Genomic DNA, 20319 nt, shown 5'->3' on the forward strand with positions numbered 1-20319 from the left:
GTCTTTTTGCTTTTGTTTTATTTTTATTTTTAAAATAAGATATAGGCTATGTGTAGCTATGGCTATGTGTACACACGGGAAATAATAGTTCGCTAAGACTAACAGAGTAAAATGAATACAATGTAGCCTACATCTTGAGTAGTAATTAAATGCAAACCATGGAATATGGCCTCTTTTTGGTTTGTTTTCCCACCGCACTGTCAGAATGCTTACGGTCTCTCAATGCTTGATCCTGACAAGTATAACGCGTTTTGTTATGCAAAACAATTGCCTCATAAAGGAGGGAAAAATTACAAAAACGATTACCATCAATTGCTATCTAGCATTACAGCTCAGTAATATGGCACTTCTTTGATTAAAAACCTTTGTCACTGCCACCAAATGTTAATGTTTTCTTAAATAATATTTGCTATTTTGTATAATATGATAAAACAGATAATTATAAGAGAGAAAAAGATAGATTAGCAATCTTATTTCGAAACTGAAGCAGATTCTAAGGTAGGGCAGTATAAAAGTATTGATTCTTCCAAGGAGAGAATGGACACTTTAATTCCACATTTAACATGCTAGTGTTGGCTGGATTGACATTATTTTTGCATTCAAACTCCAAACTTTACCCAGGATAAAATCATGGCTGCGCTGACATCCAGGCCACATGTATGCTTTACCTTAGCAGACTTAAACTAATAAATAATAAAACAATTATGTGCAGGGAATGCATGTCTCACAGCATTTCTAGGTGAATGTGATTCAAAATGAGCTGGCATTGTAGTCTCTCATCAGGCATGGAGTTGTAGGCTGTGAATCACATTCTGTGCAAAGGCATACTCGGGAAAGAAGAAGAAACAGAACAGAGTGGTAACTGGAACAGCTAGTCCTGAATTGTCTATGAGATAAGATGCGCTTCTTCCAGTTGCAGTGTAGTTCTCTAACTCAGTTCATATAAGCCCAACAGGGACCATATGTACTCTGTAAGAGTTGATTTAACACTGAGCATTTTACTTTGTGGTATAGGGGTTTAAACCAGTTGCCCCAGAGTGGGTCATCCATCCAGAGGACAGAGTGAATGCCAGATAGAGCACTTGCATGAAGTCCTGCTCATTTCATTGTCCTGCAGGGTATAATTAGAGATTTCTTACATTTACACTGCTATACTCATATTTTGGTGACAGAATCACATGTGGATGGACAGGTTAACATGACAATATGGATATTTTCTTCCCTGGGTCAATCAATGGATTACCCATTATTCATTACCCTTTCAGCCATAATGGGCAGCTCTTGTCGATTTTCCAAACATTTCATTATTCAGAGACATGCCCAGACAAAACATGCTCGTAGTGGCAATTTTGTCAGATGCAAGAATCACACCCTGCAGTGTTAAACAAGTTCCTGTGGTTTCCTAACAGTGATTGTAATTATTCTAGTAATAATCTAACTGTTAGGGGCAGGAACGAACACATGCATGCGCGTGCACACACACACACACACATACACACACACACACACAAAATTAAATGTGGCAGAGGAATGTGCACAAGGGATATTAGTCTTCATTCGACAGATCTTTTCTTACGAGACCCTTTGTAAAATATAAAATGAGAATTCAAGCTTGCTGGGTTAATGTTTGGCTGGACCGCAACAGCGGGCCAGCCCTACAAATGCGAATGTCTGTGAGTCGCTGAGTGATTAAGTTACACCATTGGTCAGCCGAGTTATGAAGTTAGGTTGGTCAGCCGGTCCAGCCATATACTAGGTTTTGACCTGGTCTTGTGTTCCACAGAGACTGAAGTCTTCAGGTTTGCTGGAAGGTATGTGGCTAATTAGTGTGCTAAGAAAAAAACAAATATCTTTCTTTGAAGACAAGTGCTTTTTATGCAAAATCGGTAAAAAAGACACACACACATGCACACACAGACAGACTTGCGTGCAAGGAAGTTGGCAGGGTGTGTAGTAAGGAACACTTGAATACAATAAATGATCTATTTTCCTGGTAGGCTAATCAAGCCATTTTAGCAAAAAATAATTTAAAGCTTTCAGTTACTGTTTTAAAGACAGAAAAGCACAAACCTCTTAAAGATTCAAGGAACCTAGGTCCAAAGGAGTATGTTTGCAAGCCTTTATTTTAAAACTAATATATCAATTATTGCTACTTTTATCTGAGTAGGAATATAATCCACAATATACAAAAATATTATATTTCAATATGCATAAAATAACTTGCAATAATTGATATATATGAAATACATCACATATATTTTGGCATTATTTATTTTTGAGCAGACACTTATTAAATGTGACTTATTTAGCACATATAATACATACAGTGTTATTGACTGTTTCAGCTAGATATTTACAGACAAAATTCCCCTCAGGCACCTTGCATAAGAACACAGTTCCTCTCCTGGGATTCAAACCCACAACTCCACTTTACAGACTACATTGCACTGGTACGCACTGCTCATGCATACTGCTTACCTTTCTGTATTTAATATATAAATAAAAATATTCTTTAAACTTAATATTAAGTTATATTACGGGAAACACTGGATAGAGCAGAACCTGGTCAGTATCATACCACAAGTACATTAACACATTAAATTATTGCTTTTACAGATTAGAGTAGGTTTTACAGGTGCATATCGGTTCACTTCAGTGAACACATACAAAGAATCATATTAGTAAAAAGGAAAAGAAATAAAAAAAATAAAAAAACAACAGATGGCTCAGAGGAGTGAGTGTGGAGTGAGTGCGGAGAATCCGCCCCTTTCTCACCACCTACTCAACCCAGCTCCTGGTCCAAGCAATGGTACTGTCCCGCCTGGACTACTGCAACTCTCTTCTGGCTGGACTACCGGCATCTGCCATCAGACCCCTGCAACTCATTCAGAATGCTGCAGCTCGTCTGGTCTTCAACCTCCCCAGACACTCCCACGTCACTCTCCTGTTCACTACCCTCCACTGGCTGCCTGTTATAGCCCCCATCAAATTAAAAACATTGGTCCTAGCATACCAAGCAGTCAAGGGATCAGCCCCAGCATACCTCCACAAGATATTCAAACCCTACATGCCAGCCAGACCCCTCCGTTCTGCTACCTCAGGACGCCTGGCACCTCCCCCTCTTCGCACCTACGCTTCCCGAACACGTCTCCTGTCTGTTCTGGCCCCACGATGGTGGAAGAACAGCTGAGACACTGACCCACTTCAAGCGACGACTGAAGACTCACCTCTTCAGGCTGCACCTCTCCCCATCTCTCCCTACCTCCCTGTAAATGACTGTAAGCTTAGGGTTGTAACTAGGTAGCTGTTTTGTAGGTGACTTAGTTAATGCACCTGTCTTAACTACTGCTTGTATTTTTGCATAGACTGCGTTGTTGCTGTTCTCGTTTGTGTTAGTGTTAAACAGTTAACCTTCAGGGTCCAAGTTGAACTATGCGGTTGTTCCCTGCACTTGGACCGGTACTTCTCTCTAGGGTTTTCGTCATACTTGTTCCTGGTTATGGTTACACACTTTGTTGTACGTCGCTCTGGATAAGAGCGTCTGCCAAATTCCTGTAATGTAATGTAATGTAATGTAATGTGTGGAGTTCTGTGATTGGTTCAGCAATGTTCAGCATCACAGAGGTGCAGAATAATCTAGTCCGCTGCACTGCCTTTCTGGGTTCACATTACTGATGGTCGGAGTACCTCAGCCCATGTCTCTCACTTGTGCAAACACACACTCACACACACACACTTGCACACATGCACTAGCGCGCGTGCAGGCACACACACACACACCCACCTTTCACAACCTCCTGCATTATCCCAGATATTTTCCCATCTTCTCCTCTGCTTTAATCCTCGTGAGTTTGTATGATCGCTTTGAAATTCTGGGACAGAATAAGTTGCATTTTTTTCCCAAGCAGCAGGGAATCTCACCTATAGACCTCTGCTCCAATAATGAGCAGATTTGCCTGGCCAAAGGCACCTGGGCAGAAATCTAGAAGTCCCTCGGCCCAGAAATAAGTTACTGGTTAACCAATTAATTTACTGACAGGCACTTTTGGCTCCATACTAAATCATTAACACTAGCATCCCCCTGCAACCCCCAAACTTTTCTCAGCAGAATTCTGAGCTGCCCTGGAGGGAGGCCTTGAACCAGAACAAGGGAACGTCATGTGAAAGGATGGCTGGGATGCAGGGACATGGGAGGAGGAGGAGGTCGAAGAGGAAGGTGAAGGGGGGGAGGGGCAAATGCACACTAACAAGAAAAGGTGCGCTAGATTACTCTGACCCCTTTTCTCCAGAGGAGGGGCAGACTGTGTACGAAACATCCAGGTGTATATGCACCCATTCATCTCTCTTTAAGAGGCCAGGACTCTGTAATTAAGATGAGCCTATACTGCCTCCATCACCAGCTCACCTTGTGGTGCCATTGACGGCAGCTTGCATGAGTTATGACAGTCATCAGCATGGGGGGTGAGCAAAATGACATACACAGGGTCAGTTCCATGAGGAATGGGTACACGTACACCTGTCCCTCTCTCTTTCTGTCCTTCTGCTTTATTTTTCTTTTTTTCTCTTCTCTCCCCCCCCCCCCCCCCCCCATCCCTTTCTCGTTCCCTATCCACAAATTAAGTGTAGGAAGAGATGCTAGAGCTGGAACACTGCCCGGCAAGAGTATGAGCCAGCAGTACCTGTCGGCCCACTGGCAGCACCAGCTTCTGGTCCACCAGTGTTTCGCAAATCGGTGCAATAGCAGCGCTCTGGTGGCAGGTCCGCTCCGTAATCATTGTCTGTTCTTTTAACAGCGGACCGTCATGGCGACTGCCTCGTTAACAGACCGCATAGTGCCCGTTTGTCAGACACTGGGGGTGGCACAGCTGCGCCAACGGCGGGCTGCCAGCGGGTAGCTGCTAGGCATCGTGCTTTCACTGGCTGGATGGGAACCTGGCAGTGCGTGCAAGGGGGTACGTGTGGCCTGAACACACGGACGCTATTACAGGGAATTGCCACTCCAACCAGACGTTACGCCATACCTGAAATCTTTGTGTGTGAGGCCTTCATCTGGATTCACCAGTTCACACCTTCGGGACGGCTTCTCTCCCCAGCAACCAGGCAACTATTGCACCGCAGCCGGTGCCAGCTGTCTGCCTGGCAGCATTTTACAAACAGGCACAACAGTGGTTGACAAGCAGGCACCAAGTTGGCACTTTACTGCATGTGTGCGGCCAATTGGTCTCCGTCAGGAGGTGGTGGACGGCACCCCTGTGTGTCATGGTGAGTTTAAACTGGTTTAAACTGACAGCTGGTTGGACTCAGGACTCACAAACTCACTCCATCTCCATGGCTGGGGATCTCATTCATCAACTCCTTAGAAAAACCATCATCTACATCTAATTCATTATTATTTTTAATTGTTACAATTATTTAGCACCATTAAAAGTGATAAGATAGTTTTTTTATGTTTGGGGCATCAAAAAAAAAACCCCAAACATAACCACTGTATTACACATTGATTCATTTAACCTAATCTGTGAGACAAAATGAGTGCCATGTGACTTGTGACCATGAAAATAAATAATTTTAGAAAACCCCTTTAACAGATCACCACTAGTAAAAAAAAAAATGCTAGTAAGCATTGAGTGAAATGACATTGAAATGAGGATCATCCTCACAGGACGGTTCAGTCTCTCCATCAGTCTTCTTTATCTTGGGTTAAAATGGCAGGAAAAAACATGGTTGCCAGGTAGCTCATCCTGTTAAGGCACTGTTCCGGTGTGTGGAGGAGCCATGCAGCCTGGTATCAAATCAGGACGGTGCCAGTGCTGACTGGGGGCCAGTGGTCCACGGGGGGGGTAGGGAGGGATTCAGTCGGTCAAGATGATGGTGATTCGTTGCTCACCAGCGACCCCTGCTGGTCAATCAGGCACCCACAGTGTGATCGCTCAAGCTGCACGTTAAGCGTCTTTCCCCCGCTCCTGCCTCTTCAGCTTTGGGACTGCGGTGTGATAAGAAGCAGTGGCTTGACCTCAAGTTTCAGAGGAGAGCGCATGCCAGTCCGTCTCCCATAATGACAGCAGGGGTCACAGCGTTGTGTGTGGCTGGTGAACACTAGTGAGCATTACAAACTAGAAGAAGCAAAAAAAATAAATAAAAAAAACTATGAAAATAAAGACATTGGACCTTTAAAAACACTGGCAGTGAAGAATACTCCTGAATCCTCAAAAAGGGATATAATTGAAGGCATTCTCTGGTTTTTCCTTTTCAGGCCTTTTGAGGAAATGCTCTGCTGGTTCTTCAGTAGTCTTGGTGGCATGGAACAGCCCGACAAAGAAATGCACGGAGGTGAGAAGAGAAAAAGTCTCTCTTCTCCTCTCCATCCCACATCTTAAGTGTCAGTCTCCATGACAACAGCATTATCAGTCCTTCTGCTGCCTCACGCCAGGCAGGCTGGTATGTGTGTGTGTGTGTGTGTGTGTGTGTGTGTGTGCGTGTCTGCGCATGAATATGTGGCGCGTATGAGTGTGTGTAAGTGTGACTTTTTGAGTTCTCAGGATGAGCAGGATAAATGCAGACTGCGTTATGGGGACTGTGTGAGCTCCTGTGTGAGTGTGTGCGTGTGCGAGTGTGTACATGTGCGTGTATGTGTGTGTGCATGTGTGTGAATGTGTGTGTGTGCATGTATGTGAGCGTATGTGTATGTGTGTGTGCATGTGTACGTGTTCATGTCAGTATGTGTGCATGTGAACACATTTGTTTCTCAGTAGTGTTGTTCTACGAGAGGTGATGTACATCTACAATTGAATAAGGCTAAAAAAATCTGAGAAAGGACATAAAGTCACAGTTAGAGCTACTCTCCCCCATCCTCCTCCCTCTCTCTCTCCCCCCCTCTCTTTCCTCCTCTCTATATGAAGGCCTCTGGACTGCTGCTGCCGTTGATCTTCAGGTAGATCTTGGCATCCTCGTCCTGCTGGTGCCTCTTGCGGACGAGCTGGTTGCGGAAGCAGATCAAGTAGAGGGGCAGGCAGAAGCCAAATAAACTGAGCCCAAGCAGGCCCACATCCACCTGCGCAAGAGAGAGGAGGGTCATGGGACTTCAAACACACGTTCTCTGTACAGTACTGCACTATGTTAATGTATTAATGTACATTTCGATATTAGTCGCACGCTGAGAAAGTCAGAATATTCTTTGTGTATCCTGTGTGTGTGTGTGTGTGTGTGTGTGTGAGCACAAGTGTACTGTATGTGTGTGTACACAGACGTGTGTGTCTATGAATATATGTACATGTCTGTGTTTCGCAAATGTGTCTCCAGTTATGCATCTGTGAGCGTTTGTGTATATGTCTGTGTGTGAATTTGTGTATGTATGTGTGTGTGTGTGTGTGCGCACTCTTGTGTGTGTGTGTGTGTGTGTGTGTGTGTGTGTGTTTGTGTTGCGCACTCCTGTGTGTGTGTGTGTGTGTGTGTGTGTGTGTGCGTGTGTTTGTGTTGTGCACTCCTGTGTGTGTGTGTGTGTGTGTGTGTGCGTGTGTGTTTGTGTTGCGCACTCCTGTGTGTGTGTGTGTGTGTGTGTGTGTGTGTGTGTGCGCACTCTTGTGTGTGTGTGTGTGTGTGTGCGTGTGTGTTTGTGTTGCGCACTCCTGTGTGTGTGTGTGTGTGTGTACATGAGCAGGCCTACCCAGAGTGGGTCTCCCTTCAGTGGGCCCATCATGGCCATGAAGAGAGGCTGCTGCAGTAGAGCAAAGAGGGCGCTGACCAGGGAGTGCAGTCCTGTCAGACTGCCGAACTGGGAGGACGGGTACCTGGGGAGAGCAGAGAAACATCACATTTCATTTACATTTCCACCCTGAATGTAAAAACATCGCTATATTTCAAACCTTCAGCTGGGCATGGGTAGCACTACAAGTTCTATTTCTGAGAAGGCAGTACGATCAGGTTGTTAAGGAACTAGGCTCATAACCGGATGTTTGCAGGGTCAGTACTCTTGCAATATACATTGCCTATGCAAACAATTATGCATAAACTCAATATCTAGCACTGCAACTATAAAATATGCGCTATTTAATGATTCAATGTGTTGCAGAAGGGAGAGCTCCCTCTTCTGTACAAAGTTAGTATCAACATACAAGATATTTAAACACGACTAGACATAAATACAAATATCCATTAGAAAGGAATATATCAAGGTACTCCAAATACATTTTCAAATACATTCCAAAACATTGTTAGTTTTGCTTGAAAAATGCATTCTGTTTGTCCTATTCAAATATGTCCAACCAAAGCAGCGAGTGGTATTAACTATTAATATATTTCTATAAGTGAATACACATTTTGTTATATACTCTAATATATTGTACATGTACAGTAACAGATTCTTATGTCAGGTTAGAAATACATCTTGACATTTTTGGAATGTGTAGGTAGATGCTGAACAGAACAGCCTTCCATTGTAACAAACAATGACACATAAACAGCCAACAATGCAACTTACAAAAAGTAGAACGGGCAGATACATGTAGGGTAATTCTTGAGAACACAGGACCATGTAACTGCCAATCAGACGCGTATTGTTTCCTGGACTTAGGGATCACACTTACACAGCAGCATACAGCCCGCCGGCGGCGGAGTGGAGGAACCCTCGAACAATCGTGTGCAGGATGAAAGACAGAATCTGGAGGGAGAGAAAAAGACAAGGAAGAGAACCCATTTACCTCAGGGGCTGTGTCCCTGTGCAACCCCTGTTTCAGAGCCCTCTCTGTGGCTTTGTGTGTTTTCTTTTGTCCCGTAGGGAGTTCCCTGTTAAATGAGAAGAGCGCTGACCCAAATCCATTTGTGCTGCTGTTTCTATACTGCAGGGACCAGATATGACCACTGGGGGGAAGCACTGTCACTTCACAACCGAGGGGCCTTGTACTGAAGCAAGACCCCATAGCAACAGTTGCCCAGTTCACATTTACAAACTGAGTAGGTAACGGTCTACTATGAGACTGAAGGCAAGCGCATGTGTGTGAGCAAAATGATCATCAGTCTTCCTGCACCTTTCAGGACAGCTGGAACAGGCATTTGCTTGTAGAGAGATTCTCGGTGGCCATTTTTTTCTGTAGCTAAGCTAGTTCAGATTCTGAATCTGGCCTTATATTACATTACATTATAGGCATTTAGCAGACGCTCTTATCCAGAGTGACTTACACAACTATTTTTACGTAGCATTTACATTTCATCCATTTATACAGCTGGATATGTACTGAAGCATTGCAGGTTAAGTACCTTTCTCAAGAGTGTGTCCTACCTGGGAATCAAACCTATTACCTTCAAGTTACAAGACCAACTCCTTACCCATTACACTACACTGCTGCCAGCATACTGGCCTTTTGAGCTTGTATGCTGTCCTGAGTATGATAAAGTGAAACAGTAAGAATCACAGGCACAAAGTCGAAAGAAACAACCAAGCTTCTGTCTCCCACAAAGGAGATCATACATGTTTACTCTCTTTCAATGCTGGAATAACAAAGGAACACCAGACCTGTCTATGCCTGTTCCGATTGAGAAACCTTTGCCCTCCCCCCTCAGCGTGACCTTGAGTTGAGTTTGACAGCTCAGCTGACTCTGTGTTCCTCCTGTTTTAAACATCTCTCCCCCCCCCCCCAGGGACTTTTCACCATGTACGCATTTAACCTCAGGGACGAGGAAGAACGCCTCTGTCCCTTCTGTCTCCGCGCCGCGAGAAAGAGAGAGAGAGAGAGAGAGGCTGTCGGCCCCTCGGCGGGATTAATGTGCATTCCTCAGACATGTGGAGCCAGAGTGAATGGGAAATGAGCCTAGAGTCTCTGTGCTTCAGCCAAAGCAATACTCATGTGTCTCTCGCAGGCAGTGGCTTTCTAAGCACTGGAGGACAAGGAGAGAAGTGAGCATTTCCAATACATGGACTTCACTGGAAACGCGCATTTGCATGCATGCATTGCAAATGCGATACAGGTTACTCGTTCCATTTTTTGGTTATAATGGTGCAATTTACAGATACATTTATTTGGGAGGCATCTCTTAACGAAAATACATTTCTGTGTATTTTTGCCCCCCTCCCCACCGCCCCCAACACAGCCAGCAAGTGAATCCCTTCTGGCCTATTATGAGTAGCAGCTGTGGTTCTGCCAGCATTTTACACATCGGCACTACAGTGGCCCGCCAGCAGCATGCTGCTCTGCCTTCATCTAACAGCGGCCCCTCACCTCCGCCGCCTCACTTTGACCGGACTGATTGGCAGAACGCCAATACGGTCGCTGCCCGGGCAGTTTCCCCGGCACGGCACCAGGTACGCGCCCCCCCCGCTCACCTGAAGGGGAAGGTTGGGCACCAGGCAGGTGACCCCAAAGCCCACCAGCAGCAGGTTGGTGAGGAAAAATGCCCGAGTGGCGTTGGTGACCTTCTGGACCTGACGGTCTCTGCGCTTGGGCGGTGGCTGACCCCTGTGGAAGGATGGAGGAAAGCACTTCCAGGGCATGTATATCTGAAGCACAAATGCTTTATATAGTTTATACCTCATATGTGTTTAGACCTTATCTGGCTTATACCTTATATGGTTCCACCTGCAAAGCAACCTAAGGCCCAACCCTTCTGATCGTAGTTTTATCAGTCAGAGTCAGCTGACTGTCCAATAAACCTACAGCTCTTACCTCTGTCTGCCTATCATGAAACAGTATGAAAAATGAGAGAATGTAAGCCTGTTTGGATCTAGCCCTGTACCAACATATAGGTACTGTATGTGAAACATGTATTCTTATTGATGCCTTTCGTAGGTGATACTGTCGTTGTTTCTGTTCGCCACCAGAGGGCGACAAAGAACTGATTTTGCATCTGTGAGTGAACCTTTTGTGTAATTATTCATTTCACTTGTTCCTTGTTTGTTTGTGTATTCAGGTTGCCCTTGTTCCCTCCTTAGATGCTCGGTCTTTCTGTCTATCTAACTACCTGTCTGTCTGGGTGGCAGTGGCTCTTGTAATTTGTGTCTCGAGTTCCAGTTTTTAGTTGTCCTTGTACCCGGTTTATTTGATGCTAACTGTGCTTATTTTTATGCCCGTGCTTATCTTTGTTAATGAGATCCTTGTTATTGCGCCTATTTCCTGTGTCTATGTCCTTAGGTTCGTAAATGAACTTGCACATGCACACGCACGTACGTGTCATGCCGATAAAGCTCCATTTGAATTTGAATGTAAAAAGTGAGAGTGAGAGAGAGAGACTCACGGTTTGACTTCCTTCTCATTCGCTTCCCCATCATCACAGTCCTTCAGCTTCCAGTCCATGATGCAGCCAATCGCTGGGGTGGTCATGAGACAGAGGAGCTGCAGAATTCCAAAGATGGAGGAGTACAGACTCACTGAGAGAGAGAGAGAGAGAGAGAGAGAGAGAGAGACAGCCGGGGGGTTACTCAGTAGCTCAGGTTAGTAAGACAACCCCTTAATTAGGCAACAAAAATATACTGCTATATATTTAGAAAAATATTATATAATACACTTGAATAATGAGGCACTCCAAATATATTTTCATTTTATACCAACATATTGTGATATTTTTGCCTAATAATACAAGACCATATCGGCAATAAATGTAATATTTTGTCATTTATTTCAGCATTTTTTCAACAATTTTCTCATTACAGAGTAAAATATAGTAATACTATAATAGGTTCGGTGTTGATGCCATTGGTGTGTGAAGACAATGGCCGAAAATATAATCAGAATAGACTTCAATTGGCAAAACAAATGACAATCAGAATACGTGTATACTGGTCTCCATATATTTGAAAATATCTATCGATCTATATATTTATAAACCAATATAAATATATATTGATTAATGATGAGGCAAGAGTAAAGTGAAATGGAGGTTAGATGGTTAAAGATGGTTCACAGGTTATCAGGAACACTACCAACAAAAGCACGGAGCAATGAGTCAAACCAAAAGGGGTCATGGTTTAGTTTGTGGCACTAAAGCTAAGGTCACTCCATCATATCAAAATACTGCCTTACCCACTTCCATTTTCTCCACTGGTAAAGCATAAACAAGGAAGGGGGGAGTGGAAGGGAGAAAGAGACCAAGACAAATTTAAAAAAGGTTGCCTTGCTGTTGCAGGCAGAGTGGTGGACACCTAATTCAGCACTGAGAGGAAAATTTTTAGAACACAGTGCAGCAGCTTCAAGATACTGAGATTGACCATACATTATGACAGTACTCCTTTATTGACAAATTTATGGAAAAAACAGAAGAGAGAATAGCAGAGAAAAAATGGTCCCTCGTTTGCTTCTAGAACAAAAAACTAAAATAAAAACACAGCCAGAGGCACTGAGCATCCTAATTTTCAAAGAAAAGAGAGAAGCAAGCAGTTTTCTGTTTTTTAATTGGCACACCAACCTGACCCTTCCTTATACACATTGGTATTACCTATGCTCAGTCTCTCTTCATCTCTCTCATTCTCTATCCATCAATCTCTCTCTCCCTTTCTCTCTCTCATATACACACACACTCACTCATACACACACACACACACACAATATTTTGATCGGATCCTCATTAGCTGCAACCAGCATTGCTTGCAAAGTAGCAGAATCTCAACACATCACCCCCCCCCCCTCCCCCACCTCCCACCCACCCACTCCTCTCCCCCCTGGAGATGCACACACACACACCTGTGTCGAGGTCTCCGTCTGACAGGGACTCCAGGATGCTGTTCATGGCTCCCATGTAAAAGATGAGGCGGAGCTGGGTGATGGACATGGTGAGCAAACACAGCAGGTACAGAGGGCTTAGGGCACTCTGCATGAAGGAGGGAGCTGAGGGGAGAGAAGGAGCGATGGAGAGAAAAAGGAGAAAGCGAAAGTATTGAAACATTACATTTGCATATATAAAAAGCATATTTCAGTACATATTCCCAAACTATGAATTACTTCTCTTTATAGTTAACAAAAAACTTTAAAAAAACACCAACAACTGCAGCCAGTGCATTTCACCCTGCTGTTATCTGAGTGACCAGCAAAATACAGATAAAGATTCATTTCAATTTGAATGAATTCTAATAAAAATTAAAGTGTAGTGGCTGTGGGTTAATTGACCGTGTGCGCAGGAGGCTTACTCATGCTGTGTTCAGGTGAATACTGACTCTGTGTAGATGTGTTCAGGTGAATACTGACTGTGGAGATGTGTTCAGGTGAATACTGACTCTGTGTAGGTGTGTTCAGGTGAATACTGACTCTGTGTAGATGTGTTCAGGTGAATACTGACTCTGCGTAGGTGTGTTCAGGTGAATACTGACTGTGTAGATGTGTTCAGGTGAATACTGACTCTGTGTAGATGTGTTCAGGTGAATACTGACTCTGTGTAGGTGTGTTCAGGTGAATACTGGCTCTGTGTAGGTGTGTTCAGGTGAATACTGACTCTGTGTAGATGTGTTCAGGTGAATACTGACTCTGCGTAGGTGTGTTCAGGTGAATACTGACTGTGTAGATGTGTTCAGGTGAATACTGACTCTGTGTAGATGTGTTCAGGTGAATACTGACTCTGTGTAGGTGTGTTCAGGTGAATACTGGCTCTGTGTAGGTGTGTTCAGGTGAATACTGACTCTGTGTAGATGTGTTCAGGTGAATACTGACTCTGTGTAGGTGTGTTCAGGTGAATACTGACTGTGTAGGTGTGTTCAAGTGAATACTAACTCTGTGTAGCTGTGTTCAGGTGAATACTGACTCTGTGTAGGTGTGTTCAGGTGAATACTGACTCTGTGTAGGTGTGTTCAGGTGAATACTGACTCTGTGTAGGTGTGTTCAGGTGAATACTGACTCTGTGTAGGTGTGTTCAGGTGAATACTGACTGTGTAGATGTGTTCAGGTGAATACTAACTCTGTGTAGCTGTGTTCAGGTGAATACTGACTCTGTGTAGATGTGTTCAGGTGAATACTGACTCTGTGTAGATGTGTTCAGGTGAATACTGACTCTGTGTAGATGTGTTCAGGTGAATACTGACTGTGTAGATGTGTTCAGGTGAATACTGACTCTGTGTAGCTGTGTTCAGGTGAATACTGACTCTGTGTAGCTGTGTTCAGGTGAATACTGACTCTGTGTAGGTGTGTTCAGGTGAATACTGACTGTGTAGGTGTGTTCAAGTGAATACTAACTCTGCGTAGCTGTGTTCAGGTGAATACTGACTCTGTGTAGGTGTGTTCAGGTGAATACTGACTCTGTGTAGGTGTGTTCAGGTGAATACTGACTCTGTGTAGGTGTGTTCAGGTGAATACTGACTCTGTGTAGGTGTGTTCAGGTGAATACTGACTGTGTAGATGTGTTCAGGTGAATACTAACTCTGTGTAGCTGTGTTCAGGTGAATACTGACTCTGTGTAGGTGTGTTCAGGTGAATACTGACTCTGTGTAGCTGTGTTCAGGTGAATACTGACTCTGTGTAGGTGTGTTCAGGTGAATACTGACTCTGTGTAGGTGTGTTCAGGTGAATACTGACTCTGTGTAGCTGTGTTCAGGTGAATACTGACTCTGTGTAGGTGTGTTCAGGTGAATACTGACTCTGTGTAGGTGTGTTCAGGTGAATACTGACTCTGTGTAGGTGTGTTCAGGTGAATACTGACTCTGTGTAGGTGTGTTCAGGTGAATACTGACTCTGTGTAGACATATTCAGGTGAATACTGACTCTGTGTAGGTGTGTTCAGGTGAATACTGACTCTGTGTAGGTGTGTTCAGGTGAATACTGACTCTGTGTAGCTGTGTTCAGGTGAATACTGACTCTGTGTAGGTGTGTTCAGGTGAATACTGACTCTGTGTAGCTGTGTTCAGGTGAATACTGACTCTGTGTAGCTGTGTTCAGGTGAATACTGACTCTGTGTAGGTGTGTTCAGGTGTGGACTCGTGTACCGACGGCGTTCTGCAGGCTGACTCTTACATTCCTCGTCGGTCTTGCACTTGAGCTCCAGGTCCATGGTGGACAGGCAGAGCTTGTTGCCGTCCTGTGAGGTCAGCTCCTTGTGCTTTATGGAGTTCCCCGAACTCAGACGCTGCCCCACGGTGGTCACCTGCCGGTAGAACTGCTTCCCGGTGATCTTGTGGTCAAAGCCCAGCCAGCTGAACTTGATCTTCACACTGGAGAGGTGGATCAAGAGGGAGGGAGAGAGATATTACATTATTGCGTTTTATCAATATTACATGATTATTTGTTAGTAGTATGTTTGCATGCTAAACAATGCAGCATAGTGGCAACACTTAGCTTTAACTATATGATACAAAGCCTATATAACACTATCATAAGCATGATATTACATATGTCATAATTAGCCATGACAGTTTCTTATAGCGTGTGACAGGTAAAATAACACTGTCACAATGCATGAAGTGATAAATATTATGACACACAGATCGAAATAATAGCTAATTTCACATAACCCACGCAAACTATGCTGCAAGCCTAAAGTAGGCTTTCCAGTGTTACTGGTATAGTTGGACCTTCTTTTAATTTAATTTGCATGTGTTCTGTATGTGCTTTATCAACACTGCTCTGGTTCTCCCCCCAACGTAGCATCATTGAACTGAAATTAGCTGAAGTGGACTGAGACAGAAGTAGAGAGAGAAAATAAGCACAAGCAATGTCAATGTATGTCTCAAAATGAAAATGAAATGAATAAAGGAGAAGGGTCAGTTTGTAGTTTATTATGCGTGAAGCGACAGAGAGAGGTTGCGCTAATTCTTCCTGATGGGCCCTGAAAGTTACAGTAAGAATCGTAAACTCTGCACAACACCAGGACCCGTCAGACTCCTGCACAGTAAAATGTCCAGTGTTAATTCCGCTCTTAACAGATAACATTTGGTCCCACATTCCAGAGTGGGACCAAATGTTATCTGTCAAGATTTAAATTAAGACCGTTAGAGCTGAATTAACCCTGGACATTTTACTGTGTGCCCTTTCCACTGTGACCCCCTCAGCTCAACCTGCTCCACCACACCAGGGTACAGAGCATCTGTGGAAGGCATGCAATATATGGAAAGCATATTTAGAGCTGGGAAGAATGCCAGCATTGACCTCTGACCTTTCAAATCAAGACGGGATTTTTTTTTTTTCCTCACTATTACTGAAACAACACCCCTAATGAAACAATAATATATATGTCCTTATTTAAAACATATAATGCAATATATTAATTTGTTTTCTGTGACAATGGAAAGCTGTTCTGATCATACTCCTATATATGTCAATTATTTCTGCTTTTGTCCAAGTGGGATATATTGCAATTTAATAAACAGCAAATAGCAGCTATCTGAGTTCAAGTGTAAGAGGAATCAGACCAGTAACCGTGTTGTGCCGGAAATAAACCAGATATATATGACAGAGGCAGATTTCATTAGCATGGTGGTCAGAATGTCATAGCATGCCAACCAGGAACTTGAACTGCACTTAAGATTGGGTCAGAATGCAGCCTGATGTTGTAACTTAATATCAACGGTTAAAACAAGTGTCTCCCTGTCTGCCTCTGTGATGTATGTATGCATGCATGTGTGTGTGTGTTCGCATGTGTGTCTGCTACACGTGCAGCATTATTGTGTGTGTGTGTGTGTTTGCGTGTGTACACGTGTCTGTGTGTGCAGTATGCGTGTGCTTAAGCAAGTCTGTGTTTAAGCATGTGTGTGTGAAAGCGTGTGTATAATCTGAGCATGTTTGTGCAGACGTTTATGTGTGCACGTGAGCCTAAGCATGTGCGTGTGTGAGCGTGTGTATAATCTGAGCATGTTTGTGCAGACGTTTATGTGTGCACGTGAGCCTAAGCATGTGCGTGTGTGAGCGTGTGTATAATCTGAGCATGTTTGTGCAGACGTTTACGTGTGCATGTGAGCCTAAGCATGTGTGTGTGTGAGCGTGTATAATCTGAGCATGTTTGTGCAGACGTTTACGTGTGCATGTGAGCCTAAGCATGTGCGTGTGTGAGCGTGTGTATAATCTGAGCATGTTTGTACAGACGTTTACGTGTGCATGTGAGCCTAAGCATGTGTGTGTGTGAGCGTGTGTATAATCTGAGCATGTTTGTACAGACGTTTACGTGTGCATGTGAGCCTAAGCATGTGCGTGTGTGAGCGTGTGTATAATCTGAGCATGTTAGTACAGACGTTTACGTGTGCATGTGAGCCTAAGCATGTGCGTGTGTGAGCGTGTGTATAATCTGAGCATGTTTGTGCAGACGTTTACGTGTGCATGTGAGCCTAAGCATGTGCGTGTGTGAGCGTGTGTATAATCTGAGCATGTTTGTGCAGACGTTTACGTGTGCATGTGACCCTAGCATGTGCGTGTGTGAGCGTGTGTATAATCTGAGCATGTTTGTACAGACGTTTACGTGTGCATGTGAGCCTAAGCATGTGCGTGTGTGAGCGTGTGTATAATCTGAGCATGTTTGTGCAGACGTTTACGTGTGCACGTGAGCCTAAGCATGTGCGTGTGTGAGCGTGTGTATAATCTGAGCATGTTTGTGCAGACGTTTACGTGTGCATGTGACCCTAGCATGTGCGTGTGTGAGCGTGTGTATAATCTGAGCATGTTTGTGCAGACGTTTACGTGTGCATGTGAGCCTAAGCATGTGCGTGTGTGAGCGTGTGTATAATCTGAGCATGTTAGTACAGACGTTTACGTGTGCGTGTGACCCTAAGCATGTGCATGTGTGAGCGTGTGTATAATCTGAGCATGTTTGTGCAGACGTTTACGTGTGCATGTGAGCCTAAGCATGTGCATGTGTGAGCGTGTGTATAATCTGAGCATGTTTGTGCAGACGTTTACGTGTGCATGTGAGCCTAAGCATGTGCATGTGTGAGCGTGTGTATAATCTGAGCATGTTTGTGCAGACGTTTACGTGTGCATGTGAGCCTAAGCATGTGCGTGTGTGAAAGCGTGTGTATAATCTGAGCATGTTTGTGCAGACGTTTACGTGTGCATGTGAGCCTAAGCATGTGCATGTGTGAGCGTGTGCGCTCGTCTCTCACGTGTAGTCCATGTCCTCGGGTCCTGGGAAAGGCTCCAATGGCCAATTGAGGAAGCAGTTGATGAAGACGAGGCCGGCACCGCCTGTCCAGACGACCAGGATGGTGATGAAGCTCACGCCAAGGTCGTAGATCACCTGAGAGGCGTGAAGACGACATTGAAACCCTCGGGCCCCGTGACTGGGGTTAGTCATAACCCACACACTTCCCCTCAGGGGCGAGGCGATAAGGCCGAGGCCTCGCGGCTGGGAACTGGATGTTCTCACGCCAGCGCTGGAGGGGGAGCAGACAGAGCATGCTCAGTACCTTGACGCCAGGGAAGGTGACAGCGGAGGAGGCGTAAGAACCGATCATCAGAGCGATGAAAGTGGACCGGAGGTCACCAAACATGTTGGGTAGCTGGAGAGGGAGGGAGAGGGAGGAACAGAGAGGGAGAGATAGAGAGAGAGATTTTATCTTTACATACCGTTTACTTGAACAAAAATATTTACAGAAACAATGACCTTCAATCTACAACAAGATTTTCTGAAAAACGCTTACATTACTAGTCCAACAAAAATACACATGTTCTATATGCAGAGAGAGAGAGAGGGACCTGATTATACTGATGCAATAAGGTCATCATTAAATGTGTTCAGTAACAGCAGGTTTGGGTACCCTGCCTGAACCTTGTGACGTGAGAAGTGTCCAGTACAGAGGACACCCAATGCAGGGGTGCGACTGGGTCCCTCCAGAGACAAGCCGTGGAGCCTGGTGCAACAAGGCTCTTTGAAGGCACCAATTAAAAATGCAGCTGTGTGCTGGATTGTGTAGGCAGGGCTTACGTGTGTGAGAGGTCAGCGGTGTTACAAAAGGACAACCAAAACAAGAGTGTGGAACAACGTCGCTGTTTTGATCTCAAAGACAGAGCACAGCCTGTACCCAATACTAAAGCAAACAGCTTTCATTAAAGGGCATGAGTGTTTGTGTGTGTATGTGTGTGTGTATGTGAGGGGAGGGGTGAATGTAAACAGTATTAACCAGGTAACACGTGCCTCTTTCAATCTGAATAAATCAGTCAACGCACGCAGACAGAATTCACAGAAAGAAGGAGCAATGGAATCTCAGCAGCTTCCCAACTTTGTCTTGCTGGCACTATTAAGCTTCCCTAAGCAGTAGTATCCATTAATGGGGAAACAAAACTGGAACTGGCGGCAGTTTCAATGTGCTCACACGTGTCCCTTTCATCAGAACCACCAACCCCCCCCCCCACGCATTACCCTCCTGTCTGCCCTCTCCATCCATCCCTCTTATTTTCCTCCCTCGCCTCATTCTTCCCCCTTCAGCCCTGTATATTTCAGGCTCGTTATTTTCCTAATTGGGACAGAGGTCGCCTGGAGAGACAAGCAACCAAAATGGCAATTACAATAATAACAATACCAAACTCCCCGACCCCCCCCCCCCACCAATTTCTGCCTCAACAGGAGCTGATCTGGAACGCTCTGTTTATGAATGGCTGGGCAACTACAAGCACTTCATTATACAAGAGAGTGTGAGGCTGAGCACATTGGTAGGAGAACCAAATCATGATGAAATTTAAATTCTTTACATGCAATTTGAAATAATTTAATTCACATTTTCTATTGAATTTTAGGAAATGAATTACATTCAGTTAAATGTATCAAGTAACATGTGACTTTCTTAAACTGGTAAAATGTCAATCATCTAAATGAGAATGACGCATTTATACGACCAGCAGACACTAATTAAAAAAATAATTAAATGCAAAATGTTTTTAATTGAATTTTAAACGCTACAAGATGATTCATAATTTTTGTAAAAAAACAAGGCAGAGCTCGCATAAGGAGGTTTTGAAAGTTGCTGCTCTGTTCACCTTGAAACCAGACGCCACTGTGGACATACGGGGGTGGAACAGGAAGAACACAACGCTGCTCAACCATTAAACGACCAGAACAATGACTGTTTGGGTTTTTTAGTAGCCACCATTTTCTCTGTTCCCACCTCTTCCTCCTTGCATCTACTTCGTATGCTGCTAACTTTGCTAGGGCCTTGCCTGTTTGTGTATTTCACTCCCAGAGCTTTGGCCTATGGCACAACAGCAGAGTCTCTCATTTCAGTGTGTGTTCTTGTGTGTGTTTGTCTGTATGTGAGTGTGTGCATGTGCGCATTTGTCTGAGTGTGAGTGTGCATGTTCGAGTTTCTACGAGAGTGTGTTAGCATATGTGTGTGCATGTATGTATGTGTGCACGTGTGCCTTTGTCTGCGTGTGAGTCTGCATGTTTGCGTTTCTACGTGAGTGTGTTAGCATACAGTACGTGTGCACTTGCATG

The 20319-nt window shown here is 44.3% G+C and overlaps 1 protein-coding gene across 2 annotated transcripts in view; it reads right to left on the reverse strand.

Annotated features, from left to right (window-relative positions):
* Positions 1 to 4576: 4576 nt before the first annotated feature.
* The window catches only part of slc43a2b (solute carrier family 43 member 2b), a 38954-nt gene continuing 23211 nt past the window's right edge, over positions 4577 to 20319 (reverse strand). Inside the window, exons 6-15 of one of the 2 annotated variants that reach the window (XM_035434705.1) lie at positions 18296 to 18388; positions 17993 to 18126; positions 14919 to 15115; positions 12666 to 12809; positions 12009 to 12026; positions 11224 to 11356; positions 10316 to 10448; positions 8583 to 8656; positions 7664 to 7787; positions 4577 to 7051 (exon numbers count right to left, since the gene is read on the reverse strand). In XM_035434705.1, the coding sequence (XP_035290596.1) occupies positions 6890 to 7051; positions 7664 to 7787; positions 8583 to 8656; positions 10316 to 10448; positions 11224 to 11356; positions 12009 to 12026; positions 12666 to 12809; positions 14919 to 15115; positions 17993 to 18126; positions 18296 to 18388 (1212 nt within the window). In that variant the 3' untranslated portion in view covers positions 4577 to 6889. The remainder of the gene's footprint in view (positions 7052 to 7663; positions 7788 to 8582; positions 8657 to 10315; positions 10449 to 11223; positions 11357 to 12008; positions 12027 to 12665; positions 12810 to 14918; positions 15116 to 17992; positions 18127 to 18295; positions 18389 to 20319) is intronic. The other variant, XM_035434706.1, reaches the window with a different exon arrangement.

Source organism: Anguilla anguilla, chromosome 9, assembly GCF_013347855.1.
Source record: "Anguilla anguilla isolate fAngAng1 chromosome 9, fAngAng1.pri, whole genome shotgun sequence".
Taxonomy (NCBI): domain Eukaryota; kingdom Metazoa; phylum Chordata; class Actinopteri; order Anguilliformes; family Anguillidae; genus Anguilla; species Anguilla anguilla.